This window comes from Microtus pennsylvanicus, chromosome 10 (genome assembly GCF_037038515.1).
Source record: "Microtus pennsylvanicus isolate mMicPen1 chromosome 10, mMicPen1.hap1, whole genome shotgun sequence".
NCBI classification, from domain to species: domain Eukaryota; kingdom Metazoa; phylum Chordata; class Mammalia; order Rodentia; family Cricetidae; genus Microtus; species Microtus pennsylvanicus.
Window position 1 is genome coordinate 21,127,265 of NC_134588.1, and position 16,567 is coordinate 21,143,831.

The 16,567-nt window shown below is 45.8% G+C and overlaps 1 protein-coding gene across 3 annotated transcripts in view; it reads right to left on the reverse strand.

The window, feature by feature from the left end:
• The window catches only part of Nckap5 (NCK associated protein 5), a 791,944-nt gene that overhangs the window by 198,163 nt on the left and 577,214 nt on the right, over nucleotides 1-16,567 (reverse strand). For all 3 annotated transcript variants that reach the window (XM_075987773.1, XM_075987771.1, XM_075987772.1), the window contains one exon: nucleotides 5,155-5,193. In XM_075987773.1, the coding sequence (XP_075843888.1) occupies nucleotides 5,155-5,193 (39 nt within the window). The remainder of the gene's footprint in view (nucleotides 1-5,154; nucleotides 5,194-16,567) is intronic.

Consider the following 16,567-nt stretch of genomic DNA (forward strand, 5'->3'; position numbering starts at 1 on the left):
TTTGTATTTGTCATTCTATATGAATTACCCGCAAACTGGAATATATCATCTGCCAGCTTCCCTCTACGCTGTGGAAGAAGAGCACCATGCAAGTGTCTGGATTCTCTACAAGCACAAAGGTAAGCCAAGATTGTCTATGGGGAGCAAAATTAACTCCAGGGAAAATTTGATTTCTTCCAACTTTGGTATTAGTGGAAAGATGTTGTTGGAGAAGCTAGAAGAGTTATACAGTTAGCAATGTGATTGACTTGCTGATGATAAAACGTACAAAGTGGTTACTGACTTTATTTGCACTATGACTTGGCAGTACAAATGTCAGTGGGAAGTGCTAATATAGTCACTTTAGTGTTACTGATCAAAAGGAGAACAGGTTCTGTGCATGTGTGCGAGTTCGTGTATGTACAGATACATGTGTGTCTACAGGTGCGCGTGCACACACACACACACACACACACACACACGAGTATGGGGGGAAGACACCTCTGGTGCCATTCTTCGGGTGCTGTCCCTTTCTTTCGTACTTTGAGACTGGATCTCACTGAAACCTGGACCTTGCTATTTAAGCTATGCTGTCTAGCCAGTAAGGCCCAGGGACCAGTTTTGTCTCAGCTTCCCCAGCTCGCTGTGCGTCACAATGCCCAGCTTTTATTTGTGGATTCTGGGAATTGCATCCAGGTTCTCTTCTCACATTTGTGCAAGAAGGCAAGCACTTTACCAAGGGAGGCTCTTCAGAGAAACTGAGTTCTTGATCAGTAGAGTATGTGAATATGTGGCAGAAAATAGGAACAAAATCCTAGGCTTCCTGTCCATGTTGTTGGTCTGGGCCATTCTTGCCTGGTGAAAAAATGTTGGTTTGGGATAGACTTCAAAAGATCAGAAGCCATGGGAGAGTGGCTTCTGTGTGTCAAAAGGGATGACACATCCTAAAACTGAATCACTCAGGGCTGTAGAGATGGCTTATCAGTTAAGAGCCTGTGCTCTTCCAGGGGGCTGCGCTTCAGTTTTCAGTACCCATGTTGGTCAGCTCACAACTCTTGCTCCAAGAGATTCACTTTCTTTTTCTGGACTTTGAGAACACTGTACTCACACACAGACACATACACATACACACACACACACACACGCACACTCATTCACACACACACCACACATGCATAACTTAAAAATGTAAAACATAAAAACATCATTTACCTATAACATAATACAAGGGTATGTGTACGTGTGTGTTTGAGAGAGAGATAAAAAGGAGAGAGAAATCACCGTCAATTTAGGTCATATAACCTGTGCCAAGTACATCTGCCTTCGGAATTAATTCTTCTCATTTGCATGTGGGTTGCATTTATTTCCAAATTTTTTGAGATTTCTCATGTAGCTGAAGCTGGACTCAAGCCTCAAGAATGACCTTAAACTTAATGATGTTCTTGCCCCCTCTCCTGCATACTGGGATTACAAATCCTGCGCCAGGGAGTCAGGTTTATGCGTTGCTGGGGATACGAAGCAGTGTACACTAGGTTTGCACTCCACCACTGAGCTGTAGCCACAGCCTTGTTATGCTCATTATTGAGGAGAATTCTTTGTCTTTTTGAAGCAATTTTAGAGTCCTCTAAGAACCAGGAGACACGTATTTGGCAGAATGTGACCCGTGGACTCCCAGAAACCCCAGCATGACTTCCTGCTTGGTGAAATCCCTGGTGCACACCATCCAGGGGTAGCTCGTTTCTGTGTGCCTGGCAACCCACCTGCACTACAGTGCAGGGATGTGTTTACCTCCTATTACTTGGATTTATGCAGCTAGTTTTTGGTGGCTGACCTAAAGGACCCTGCTTTCCTCTGTACTGTACCAGGCCCCCGAGGCACCATTAAAGAGACAAGACGAAGTGTTTCAAGAGCTATGCACAGGGCTGCAAAGGCTTCCTTTCCCCCTTCTGCCGTGGAATAAAGTGAGCACAGAGTTTTCAACAAGTAGGAGACAGCTGAGAAATCAAACGGTTTGAAAGAAAAAGGTATCTAGGTACACTGTGGCAGGAATCTGGGTTTATTCACCATCTGGCTCTCGCCTTCTTCCGTATTAAAGGACAGCCAGTTGTCCTTGACACCTACCTACAGCAAAGACCTATTTACCGGTTTTCATAGGTGTGGCTCTGTGTAAAGTCCTTTCAAGGAGATGTACTATGACTCATGGAAGCTTCTAGATGTCATCGTACAAGACAGCTGGGGGCAAGTGGGATGGCAAATGGGTAACTGTCAGGCTGGTACCCACAATGTAGAAGGAGAGAACCTCTGACTTGCATATTCATGCCGTAGTGTGCACAAACCCACACATGTAGACAGGTCATAAGTAAATACAAGCAATAGTTGTATTTTCTCTTTGCAGCTGGTAGACATGCTATTCTCTGCAAACGATTCCTTCCTCCTCTTCTGATGGCTGGAATGTGACTACAGTGGCTGGAGCTAGAGTAGCTATTTTGGACCATTCATCACACAGGGGAGAGTGGGGCTCCATCACACGGGAAAATGTGAGAAGTCAGAAAATATCAGCCCTGCACTGACTACCTAGAAACTTGTTTATGAGAAAGAAACAGGCTTTTAGCTTACGTCAGGCATCACTATTTTACAAATCTGTTCCTTACAAGAGAACCCAACTCTGAGTAGTGTACTTGAATGTCTTTATTTACACAATGCTGATATCATATGAAAAAGTTAAAAATTACTTGCTAAAGAAGAAGTAACAGATGTCTAGCAAAAATGCCATCACGGTTTGTATGTGGTACAAATCTGAATAATACTCAAGAGTATCTGTGAGAACGGCAGACATCTGGCAAATTTCTTGTGTATTAAAGACAAGGTGGCACAGTGACTTTGTTCTTCCTAGTCGTATCTTCCAGGACATGCTGTGGAAGCTGGCAATTCTTTCAGGAAAGTTTATATTTTGCAGAAATTGTTAGAATAAACAAAATCTGAGCGTCAGTGAGAGATGGCTAAAATGGGAATTGCTGAACGACATGTACCAAATCTGTCAAATCTGGCCAACTGTGTATTTACTTCCTCTGGCTGTGATGGGTAATACTGACTGTCCACTTGACAGCGTCTAGGATCACCTATGAGACCTGCCTCTAGACAAGTCTGTGAGAGGGTTTCTAGACTGAGTGTACCGAGGTGGGAAGACTCTCCTGAAATGGGGGGAGCCGTTCCCTGGGCGGAGGCCCTGGGCTGAACCTGGAGGAGAAAGTAAGCTGAGCACCATCATGTCTCTCTGCTTCCTGACTACATGAGATGAGAGTGGCTGTTCATGTTCCTGCTGCTATGACTTCTGCACCATGATGGGCTGAACACTTAAACTGGAAGCCACAACAAACACTCTTCCCTCAAGCTTCTTTGGTCAAATATTCTGTCACAACATGATAAAAGTAACAGACTGTCCTGAGGTCAGTGTGTACTCAGGCAGAGAGAGGATCAGAGCTTTTCTGTCGATTTTGTACTGATCCCAAATGACTCCCAAGAAACTGATCCCCTCCATGATCTTGAGGTGTTGTCTACATGCCCATTACACAGGAAAAGGATTCAAGGTTTTAATGAATTGGAACACTTTTCTGATTTCAAAGACCTTTGGTTGAGGCTTAGGCCATGTGGTGCTTTGAAAGAAAAAGGCCCCCTGAAGGGTGGGGCACTATTAGGAGATGTGTCTATGTTGGAGTGGGTGTGGCCTCCTTGGAGAAAGTATGTCACTGTAGAGGCAGGCTTTGAGGTCTTATATATGCTCAAGTCATGCCCAGTGTCTCTGACCTCTTCCTGTTGACTGGGAGTCAAGATGCAGAACTCTCAGCTCCTTCTCCAGCACCATGTCTGTCTGCATGCTGCCATGCTCCCCGCCATAATGATAATGGACTAAACCTCTGAACTGTAAGCCAGCAACCACAATTAAATGGTTTCCTTTATAAGATCTGCCATGGTCATAGTGCCTCTTCACAGCAAAAGAAACCTTAACTAAGACAGGCCTCTTTCAACACTGTCTTTAAGAAGGTCTTCTTATCTTAGGAACTCAAATGACCTACCAACTTCTTTAGTTTGCTTCAAAACATAAAGCAAAGGAGAGAGAGAGAGCATGAGCAAGGAACTCAGGACCGCGAGGGGTGCACCCACACACTGAGACAATGGGGATGTTCTATCAGGAACTCACCAAGGCCAGCTGGCCCGGGTCTGAAAAAGCATGGGATAAAACTGGACTCGCTGAACATAGCGGACAATGAGGACTACTGAGAACTCAAGAACAATGGCAATGGGTTTTTGATCCTACTGCACGTACTGGCTTTGTGGGAGCCTAGGCAGTTTGGATGGAGGTGGGTGGTCCTTGGACTAGACCTGGATGGAGGTGGGTGGTCCTTGGACTTCCCACAGGGCAGAGAACCCTGATTGCTCTTTGGGCTGACGAGGGAAGGGGACTTGACGGGGGGGGGGGGGGGGGGGGGCTGGGGGGGGTGGGGAGAGGGAAATGGGAGGCGGTGGCAGGGAGGAGACAGAAATCTTTAATAAATAATTAATAAAAAAACATAAAGCAAAGTGTCTGCTATTCCTTTTGGGGCCTGGAAATCTTTCACTTTAAAATGTTTTTGTGTTCATCAGTTTAACTGTCAACTTGACCCAACCTAGAGTCATCCAGGAATAAAGTTTTAATGATGAACTGTTTAGATTAGAGTGGTCTGTGGACATATCTATGGGGAGTTTCCTTGACTTCTATGTGATATGGGAAGTTCCAGTCTACTGTGGGTAGCACCATTCCCTAGACAGGGACCCAGAAGTAGAAGAGAAGACAAAGCTAGCTGAGAGCAAGGAGGAAAGGAGCCGTGCTTTTACTTCCTCTGCCCTTGACTGTGGGTACGAAACGTCAGTTTTTGCCTTGACTTCTTTGATTTTTTTTCTCAGATCATATATCATAGCAACAGAAATGAAACAAGGACAGCTTCCTTCTAATTTCCCAAGAGCTTAAATTATATGAATACATTAGCTTTTTGTTGATATTACTTCTCATGCAACACACACATTTGCAGCTCCAACTTAAGTAAACAGATAGTAAAGTATGACCACATCTTGGCAGACTTAGGAACAAACACTCCATATGCAGAAGCACTTTGAAGTAAAAGGTAGAGGGCAGCTTACCTTTTGAGTGAGTAGAGCACGGACGACTTGGTTGGCTACCTACAACAAGAGGAAGAAAGTTGGTGTGGGTTATAACAGACTTTCTACAAATGCAGGCTCATTTGTCAACAAATTTCCCACAGCTTCCAGCCTGCAATGAGCCCGCGTATCCCTCTTCTCTCCACCGTTGAAAGAGCTCTCTTTTCAGAACAAGGATGTCATTCTGGGAAATATTTTGCTCTATCCAAAGGTGACCTTGTGGCTAATTAAGATGGTTCAGCTGGGAAGGTAATTCACACCTTGATTTTCACGTTTCCATATTTGGGGAAATAACCTCCTTTCATATGTAAACTACTCCATGAAAGCTAAACCGCAGAGCAGTGAGAGACACCATCCTAATGATCTGCACTGTTCCCTATCTCACTGGTTTATCGTCTCCTTTGGCTCTCCTTTCACTCCTTTCCTGTACTGTTCCTCTGTCTAAAATCAATGGCAACACAGAAAGGCAGACAGACGAGAACGGGGCAGTCCATTTCCTGCGTGGCCCATGTCCCTCCTCTCTTCCCCTACTTTCTCCTTTCGTGTTTGCTTCTTGTAACAGAATCTGGTGGTTGCGAACTTATTCCACAGCAGAAGGATCCCCGCTTTGACTCTAGGGCCTGGGTACATCCTAGCTCTTTTACTCCCATAGGCCAAAGTTCCAGCCAACAAAATATAAGGAGACTATTTTTCTTGTATGTAATAGAGTCTCTAAGAAGAAGGGAGCCTGGATCACCATTCCTTTCTTCTATATGGGGTCTGAAAGTGATGGCTAATAGAACTCAACTTTATGACCCGTGGGGATATCTTCAAAGACCAAACAATAAAGTCACCTGCGCATATGCTATGATGAGATTATGGAGTCAGTTTGGTATCCATCAGACGAACAAAGAAAATGTACTATATCTATACAATGGAAAATTATTTAGCCATAAAGAATGAAATCTTGTTGGTAGTAAAAAATAGATATAGGTGGAATCATCACGTTAAAAAAATAATTCAAACTCAGAAAAAATAGAAAATAACATGTTTTCTCTTATGTGTAGAATCTATATTTTTAAGAAAGACATGAAACTGGACAGGAAGAGAAAGAGAACCAAAGGATGGAGGAAGGGAGACAAGACAGAGAAGCAGTGAGATAGCTATGGTCAAAATGTGTTCTGTGCATGGATGCAAATGTCAGCCATAACAACACCTACCACTTTGTATTCTCCATATATCCCAATTTAAAAAGTGACTGACAACAAGCACCACATATTAAGTCCATTTAGGTAGAGAAAGCACAGAATCAATCTTGCCAAGAGTTCCATTGTCTACTGCTGAACTTCCATTGAACCAGTGTACTATTGAGTTTCTTGCAACATACAGCAACCATAATTTTCAGTATTGTATAATTACTGTTGAGGCAAGGTGCCTGATCTTGAACTCCATATGTATAGCCAAGAATGACCTAGATGCTCCTCAACAGAGAATGGATAAGAAAATGGGGTACATTTACACAACTACTCAGAGGTAAAAAATAATGGCATCTTGAAATTTGCAGGCAAATGAATGGATCTAGAAAAATCCATTAACACAGATCCAGAAAGACAAATATAATATGTACTCACTAATAATTTGCTTTTAGACATAAAGCAAAGAAAATCCAGCCTACAGTATACAACCCCAGAGAAACTAGACAACAATGAGGACCCTAAGAGAGACATACATGGATTCACACAGGAAGGAGTAAAAGGCAAGATCTCTTGAGTAAATTGGGAGCGTGGAGGTCATGGGAGAGGGGAGAAGGGGAAAAGGGAGGAAGGGAGGGGAGTAGACAAAAATGTATAGTTCAATAAAAACAATAAAACAAAGAAAGCAAAAAAAAACATGTCACACAGTTTACATATGTTATCACTATGGTGATTCTCAGATTCAGCCAGAGATTGGGGTGCATGCTTTCATCTATTTTTGCTCTGGGTAACACATTTATTTGGGGGATCCTTGTCCTGTGTGCCTGATTCTAATCATGGAATGCTTTGAGTGTCAATGTTTTCATAGGGCTTAGTTGTTTCTTGACTCAATATTGACAAAACAACGCGTCCTTCATGACAGTTGGCTACCAGTAAATCTCAGAGAAAATTAAAGCATAAGCTAGCGCGGAGATTTGGGCAGGAGGCCATTTACTCCATGAGAAGTAAATAGTTAGAATCAAGACTACCCATAATTTATTAGTTTACAGCATATGCGTAAAGGGTACTTTGCCCGGTAAAACCTTTCCAAATTTACCTTGCTGACATTAAATTAAAATGAAAAGTTTTTCATTGAAATCAATAATAGTCTTGGAGAAAATAGTATCTTTCAGAGCTCTGCATACATTTATATGTATGGGGTTGGGTGTAGTTGCGAGGGTGTGCATGTACCACATTCATGGGGGTGAGAGACCACCATCAGGTGTTTTCCTTAATCGCTCTCCCTCTTAGATTTTGAATCAGGGTCTTTCACAAAAGCCATAGCGTTCTGATTTGTGCTAGACATTCTGACCAGGGGCCTGCCTCTCTCCACCCCAGCACTGTGCTAAAAAGCACACAGAAGGGGGCTGGAGAGATGGCTCAGTGGTTAAGAGCATTGCCTGCTCTTCCAAAGGTCCTGAGTTCAATTCCCGGCAACCACATGGTGACTCACAACCATCTGTAAAGAGGTCTGGTGCCCTCTTCCGGCACCAGAATATTGTATATAATAATTAAATAAATAAATAAATATTTTAAAAAAAAGCACACAGAAATGCACCTGCTGGTTTATGTTGGCTCTAGGGATCAAACTTAGGCTTCTGACTGAGACCTCTCCCAGCCCCAACTCTGGGGAGTTTTTAAACATTCATTCCCATTTATAAGTGGCTGAGAGTTTAAAGTCGAACAATACATCACCTCTTTTACTGTTGGCACATGAAGGAGAGTAGAAGGCTTGAGCTGTCTATGCAGGCAGAGTTGGAGAACAATATACGAAAGTTAATTCAGACCATAAATAATTTACTTAAAAAAACCCTCAGACTTGGATTTGATTTACATGCTCATAAAACTGCCGAATATCAATATTTTCCTTTCTTCCTCCAAACTGGTTCCTCTCTTAAGCCATTCTGTGTTAACAGTGGTCACATAAAATGGCTGTATCTATGATTTAATGGGGGACATAGAGTAATATCCTAACCGTAACAGCCCACGGGAGGAAAAACTCTGTATCTCTGCACTCCAGCTCCTAGCCCAGTGGGCATTCTGACTCTATTGCACAGGTTTCCCTCTGGCATGTTCTTTGGACAATTGTTTGTCCTATCTGAAAATTGGACGATATTTTTTGTAGCTGCTGACATGAAGGTGAAATAACCAGATGGACTCACGGGTGCTCTGTGGGAGGAAGGTATGAATGTTTCCCTCTTTTCTGTCAGTGGAGATGGCTTCTCGGGCTCCTTGCTGTGTTAACAGCCACCTCTCCTGGGTGTATCGCTGAGCTGGTGTTCGAGCTGGTACCTTCAGTCTCTGATGGACTCACATGATGCTGCCCAGGATAGGCCCCTACCCATAAGGCTCCAGTAATCTGCCCTCAGCTCTTGGGTTGCAGATAATCACATCCTGCCAGGCCCAGTTAATGAGAACAAATAACTTCCAGGGTACCTGGCAGCTTCCTCTCAGAAGACAGGCAGAAGAGCAGCTGGCCTGAGCCGGAGGGATCTGAGGCACACACAGCAGAGCTGACAGCCCTTCTGCCTCTGGGTTGCGGGACAAACATGCCCAGGTTTGCTGTGGAGACCTCCCAGCTCTGGGCCTAGTAGACAGTGCAGATCTGTTCCGCTCCTCCTCAGTGGGAATTCTGTCAGAAAACTGACGTTCCCACCCACATGATGCCTTGGTGCTCCCTCCCACAAAGCACCAAGTGAAGGCAAGGCTTCTTCTGTCTCTACCTCCCCAGCACGGGGACTGTGGATGCTTGCCATCCTGCCTGGCTTTTTTATTTGTTTGGTTTTTATGCCTTTGGTCCTTTTTCCTCTAGGCGCTTACCTTCCCAATACAGGCAGGTGAGATTGTTGACTTTTCTGTTATTGGACTCCAAACAAGTCCTCCCCTGGGCTGTCTGAGGGACCACAGTAGTGGGTTGAGCCATTTCTTATTTAGTTGACATGGCCACAGGGCTCCCCTGGGGAAGAGGGCTAGAAGCAGCAGACTAGTCCTTAGAGGGGGATGAAAAGTCACCACACCTAGGCATCCCTCCCCTGCTTCCTGCTGCCTGCCAGCCTCCCCTGCTCTTTTGGGGATTTCGTCTTACAAAGCAACTCTGATGTTGGCAAAGTAGCTACAATCTAGTCAAAAACACGCATATTTGGAAATACTCTTTGGAATGTTGGTTACTATAAAGAGGCAGATGGGGGACAAGAAGGAGAAGATCATTAAAATATGGTTACTAGAAAGGCTTGGGTCTAGGGCTGTGGAGATGGCTCAGTCACTTGTCTTGTAAAGATGAAGGCCTGAGTTCTCCCCTCAGATCCTGCTTCTACAAAGCCAGGCATGGGACTAGGGGTATGACCACACAGAGGTTACAGTAAAGCACCTGCTACACAAGTGTGAACACCAAGTGTGGAAACCCAGAAACCCATGTAAATGACAGGTGGGTATGGTGGCCCTTCTGTAATTCCAGCCTTAGAAGTAGAAGAGAAGGGACCCCCAGAGCAAACTGGCCAGGCAGACCAGGCATGTTGGTGATCTATGGTTTTGATTGAGAGATTCTGACCCAATAAATAAGGAATAAGAAAAATTGAGGATGATTCCAACATCAACCTTGGGTTCATGCATGCACTCAAACCCATATGTATCTATGCATATTAAAAATCCATATACATATATACATATACACATCACACATGGAGATACATTAAAAATAGAGAGAAGAACCAAAGTGTAGTGGCACAGATTTAAAATCTTAGCACTGGGGAGGTGGAGACAGGGGCATACCTAGGATTGTCTGGCCAGCCAGCCCAGCCTACTTGGTGAGTTCTAGGCAGAGAAAGACCCTGTCCCAACAAACAATGTGAACAATACACCCGAGGAACAACACCTAAGGTTGACCATTGGCCTCCACATGCATGTGAGCACACATGTACTCCCACACACGTACACATATATAAACATACACTTCAGGCCCCAGATAGATTGTGTTGTTGACATATACTGATGTGATAGTGCGACCTTCTTCATTCATAAGACATGGGAACGATCTGAAGTTGTGGGAAAGTGTGAAGTGATGACATTGTCTGAGAAGCCACATAGGCAGGACCAAATGCACAGTGGCACTCCATCAATGGCAAATGGCAGTCAGGAAAGGAACCACAAGGACAGGCCACTTCCTTCGTGTCAGACTTGAAGAACAATAGCTTTTATTTGTAAAAGCATGAAGTGTGTGCATGTGCCCATGACATGAAAGCATAAATATATACACATCACTAAACATCTGTTGTATTCTTCCCCTTGTTTTTGAGGGTTGAATTTGGAGACAGGGTCTTATGTAGCCCAGTATGACCTCAAACTGTCCATGTTGTGGTGGAACAATTTTTTTTTTTTGCACACCGTGAAGATGTATCTCTGCCAAGGCACCATCTGATTGGTTTAATACAGAGCTGAATGGCCAATAGCTATGCAAGAAGAGGTTAGGCAGGACTTCTGGGCAGAGAGAAAAGAAGGGGAGCTGACTCTCAGTATGGGAGGCATGAGAGGAGACAGAGAGGAAGCAGGACATGCAGGAGAAGAGGGAAGAGCCAAGAGCCACGGCAGCATGTAGAGCAACTTAGAAACGAGCCGAAGCTAAGGCTGAGATTTCGTAATTAATAAAAAGTCTCCATGTTGTTTTTTATGAGCTGGTAGATCAAAGAAAAATCCATCTACACTCTATGGTCAAAGATGACCTTGATGTGGTGTTGAGAGCACAAGTGGGCACCAAGACAACCAGTTTACGCACTGCTGGGAATTGAGCCCCGGGCATGGTGTATGTTACGAATGTGCTCTACCCACTGAGCTACAGCCACAAACAACTTTCTTTTATTCTGTGTAACAGTCTTGTCAGATAAAATGAGGGTGCTCCACCCTTCCTATCCTAAAGGCTAGGATAGCTGTGCTGGTGTTTGAACCTGGAGTCTTGCCTAAGCAGAGTCCATATGGTCTCTTCAAATCCAAATTGGTCTTTAAGTATGTGCACGTTCCCCCTTCCTATTGTTTATTCTTTGGACTGTGTAGGGCTGGAGCATAATAGATGCCTGTTTACCTCTGAGGAGACAGAGGAAGGCATTTGTTTAAATGTGTATGTGGGACTGCAAGAAAACAATTTGGAAATTAATTTCCTGCTGTTCCCTCTCCATTCATTCTGTTAGTCATTTAGCAAACATGCATTAACACTTCATGGGGACTGAGGATCATACTGAGCCCTGGAGAAATAATGGCGAACAGAATGGAGGCACTGCCTCAAGAGGGCAGCCAGCCCTGAGGAGCCAGGCATGCACTCGACTGGGTACCGGAAACCCCCAGGAGCAAGCAATGCTCCTCTGGCATGACTGAGATGGTGATTTTAAAGATGCAGGACACTGATGTGGGATGTGCCTGAAAATGTCCCTGTAAAGATTCCTGAGTGAGTCCGATCTTGGTACATAGAGCTCTCTCTCTCTCTCTCTCTCTCTCTCTCTCTCTCTCTCTCTCTCTCTCTCACACACACACACACACACACACACACACACACACACACACAGAGAGAGAGAGAGACAGAGACAGAGACAGACACAGACAGACAGAATTTTCTCTTTTAAAGACAGTGTCTCATATAGCCCAGGCTGGTCTGGAACTCAGGATATAGCCGAGCATAACCTTGGACTCCTAATTCCACCTCCCAAGCACCGGGGTTCCAGGTATGGTCACCACAATGCCTAGTTTGTAGATTTTCATTAACTCAGAAATAATCACAAATTTCCCTTTCCATGTGAGCCCAAGGTTCCCTATCACTATATCCAGGCTTGTTTCCAGTCTGTCATCTACCTACACTCACTCTGTAAACGTTCCACTTGGTTACAGTATACGCAAGCTCTCCCTACAGCAGTTCATAACCTTGACTGAATATTATAACCCCCAGAGGGCTTTAAAAACATGAGGACCCAGGCTCCATGCCAGAGCAGAGTCCAACCAGATCTGGAATAGGACATAATATAGCCAGCAGGATATTGCAGATTCCTAGGTTTGAAGCTGGGTAGATGGCTCAGTCAGTAAAGTACTTGCCAGCCAAGTATGAAGACCTGGGTTCGAATCCTAGCACCTACCGAAGACACAGAGCATGATAGCACATGTCTGTAATCCCAGTAGCGCAGTGGTGGACACAGGGGGATTCCTGGGGCTTGCTGACCAGCCAGTGTAGCTTAATCTGTGAGCTCCAGATTCGGTGAAAGAAAAAAAAATGAGGGGAAAGGTGACTGAGGAAGACAGCACCAACCTCTGGCCTCCATATGATACACACACACACACACACACACACACACACACACTTCTCCAGACAAATTCAGGTGTAGCTAGTCATGAGAGCTACCTACTCTTCTGGACCCACACCCTGACTGGCTCTTGCTGCTGCTGAGATACCCTATCCAAGCCTGCCCCTTTACTGCTGCCCTGCCTTGCTCCTCCTACCCACTGCTGACTACTGTCCATTCCTCAAGTTCCCACTGCACCCGGAAGCTTCTCTGACCCTCTAAACTCCTCACTTCTGCTAGTCTAAGGTTTCCATGCCGGAGTCCACATGGGGTGACACTCAATGCAGGTTTGTCAGATGCCACTGAACCACCTCAGGCAATGCAGCGGTCAAAGGCTGCTCTCGTGTCTATTTTATACACACATTGTATCTCTGTGTGTGGAACAGTTGGTCTGGAAGGAACTATGGTTAAGGCAATACTGTGGATAAATAGCAATTTACCACCTGGTAACAGACTGCCGGTCAAATATTAAGACTAAGAAAGCACAAATTGAATCACAAAGACTTCCAAACTCCCATGAAGAAATGAGGGCAATCCTTGACAGGGTCTTTCTACCCCAACGCCAACAAACAAGAGAAGTGAAGTGAAGTGTGTGTGTGTGTGTGTGTGTGTGTGTGTGTGTGTATGTGTGTGTGTGTGCGCGCGCGCGTGTATGCTTACCAGGTCATGATATGTGTTATGTATGTGTGTGGGGGGGGTAGGACTGTAGGTATATATGAGGGGGTATATGTGTATCTGCACATATGTGTGTGGTATATGTATCCATCAATGTTATGTGTGTGGAGGCAATGTGCCTGTACATGAGTATGTGTGTTTGTGTGTGTGTTTGCACATGGGCCAAGGTATGTGAGAGTATGTATCTTTCTAGGCATATGTGTGTGCATCCATCTATGAACAGTATCTACCTATTTCTAGTAAACATGTTCTTTTAGTAGAAGCACAGACAGAATTTCAGATTCCCCAGTGTTCTCCCAAATCCCAAGCAAGTTTTCCATTTCCTAGAAAACAAGCACGCGGGCCAAAAGGACTGAGGGTGCTCTGAAGTCACGCCATCCCCATCAGCGGCTATTTTACGGAACTTAGGAGCAAGGAAATAACTTACACGAGGCCTAACCTTGTTAGTTGGACTAATTAGTATAAAAAGCCTCGGAAAGAATTTGCACTTCGCATTATTACTACACGGAACTGCCCCTCTGAGGGCATTCCCTTACAAAGCCTGGAAACAGACAGTCTAGCCTGCGCAATTAGTTACAGAACAACAGGCATGTGTAATCAGAGGCTGGGATTCATGAATACAAAACATTTGTGTTGTTCAGAGGTGGCTCTTTGTTGTAAATCACCTTGCTGGCAACTGCTAATTTCTGCAATTAGGAGCAGAGGGACTCGCTCCTCAAAAATCCTGCTGTCAGTGGAACCATGGCAAATGAATTCGATGGGGAAAATTTCGGTTTCCCTAGAGAAGCCCACATAGCACAGGGGTGGGGGATGCAGGGGAAGTAGATGGCTCGTTTCGTGCATGTATGTATGCACACTTGTGTCTGTATGTGCTTGCACGCCTTTGCGCTTGCTGAAGCCAGGTGTGGACACGAAGAGCTTTCCTCCATTACTTCTCCAGCTCAAATTGTTAAGATAGGGTTTCTCACTGAACCTGGCGCTCACTGATTCAGCTGAACTGGCTGACCAGGGAGCCTCAGGGATCCTCCGATCTCGGCCTCCACAGCACTGGGATTATGGGTGTGCACAGCTACACCTCACTTTTGAGAAAGGTTCTGGGTGTCTGTACGTAGGTCCTCATGCTTGCGTTTTACAGACTGAGCCATCTCCACGGCCAGACTCCAGTTTCCATAGAGAAATTCTGTGAGCTTTGAGCTGGATGAAGAATGACCCAAGGGAGACCATGGTAAGTACGCAGCTCTGTGGTCTGAGCCCATAGATCTGACTTCTGAATACAGGCCACGTCTCACTGGGAATCTCTGTGCAAGGGGGAAAAGTGCAATTTGGCTCGTCAATACTTTTAGCCCAGGGGTATTATTGGCTCCTTTAAATAGCCTTGCATCTGTTTGGTCTTTCTTGCCCTGGACTTGGACTGGACTGAGGGCAGGGCTGAGGAAAGCTGAACTGGCCTCACCAGACCCGGCGTCTGAGTGCCAGCTTTTATGACACAACTTTCCTGATTGCTTTACCTTCGGATACTGGAATGATTGCTCTCTCTCTCTCTCTCTCTCTCTCTCTCTCTCTCTCTCTGTGTGTGTGTGTGTGTGTGTGTGTGTGCGTGTCTGTGGGTATGAGCAGTGGCCAGAAGTCAACCTCAGGTGTCATCCCCTCGGGTTCTATCTGTATTATTTTTCATACACAGTCTCTCATTAGCCTGCTATTCACTGAGTAGCTAGCCTGCCTGGACAGTGAGCCCCAGGGACCTGCCTGCCTTTGCCTGCTAAGTGCTGGGACTACAGGTCTGGCCCCATGCTTGGTGTACTACATGGGCTCCAAGACTCAAACCCAGGTCCTTGTGCATATTTCATCCACTGAGCTCTCTTTCCAGCCCCGTCCTGGGGTTTTTGATTACTGACAGGGCAGAGGGTTATGAACACTAGCAATTTACATGGCTAGAAATCTTAAACAACTGAAAGACTGAATATAAAGGAATTTTAAGGGACGTCTGGAGAGTTCTCCAACAACATGCAAGTACTAAGTGCCAAGGCAGAGTGGTCAGCGGTCTGAGGCCATGACTGCAGAGGCAGTGTGCACAGACACCATCAAGAAAGTCTGCTAACACACACATGCGGGACTCCCCCTGAGTGGCACCAGGGTTCTGCAGGGTCGGGATGAATCCTGAGATTCATACCAAGCTCCCGGACATGGCTCACATCGTAGGGCTAGACAGCATAGCAGTAACAACCACTGGTGTGGGGCTAAGGCTACAGACCAGCTGGCACTGCTTCCATTCCCGGCACCACATAATCCAGGCATTACAGCACATGCCTGTAATCCTAGAACCTGAGAGATGGAAGATCAGGAGTTCAAGGTCATCCTTGGCTACAGAGTGCATTCTACACCACAGTGTGCACAACCACTGGTGTGGGAAAATCTTAGCCTAGGAGAAGCACTGGTGTGGACTATCCCAGCCAAGGGGAGACACTGGTGTGGACTATCCCAGCCAAGGGGAGACACTGGTGTGGACTATCCCAGCCAAGGGGAAACACTGGTGTGGACTATCCCAGCCAAGGGGAGACACTGGTGTGGACTATCCCAGCCAAGGGGAGACACTGGTGTGGACTATCCCAGCCAACGGGAGACACTGGTGTGGGATTATCCCAGCCAAGGGGAGACACTGGTGTGGACTATCCCAGCCAAGGGGAGACACTGGTGTGGACTATCCCAGCCTAGGGGAGACACTGGTGTGGACTATCCCAGCCTAGGGGAAACAGTGGTGTGGGACTATCCCAGCCAAGGGGAGACACTGGTGTGGACTATCCCAGCCAAGGGGAAACACTGGTGTGGACTATCCCAGCCTAGGGGAAACAGTGGTGTGGACTATCCCAGCCAAGGGGAAACAGTGGTGTGGACTATCCCAGCCAAGGGGAGACACTGGTGTGGACTATCCCAGCCAAGGGGAGACACTGGTGTGGACTATCCCAGCCAAGGGGAAACACTGGTGTGGACTATCCCAGCCAAGGGGAGACACTGGTGTGGACTATCCCAGCCAAGGGGAGACACTGGTGTGGACTATCCCAGCCAAGGGGAGACACTGGTGTGGACTATCCCAGCCAAGGGGAGACACTGGTGTGGACTATCCCAGCCAAGGGGAAACACTGGTGTGGACTATCCCAGCCTAGGGGAGACACTGGTGTGGACTATCCCAGCCAAGGG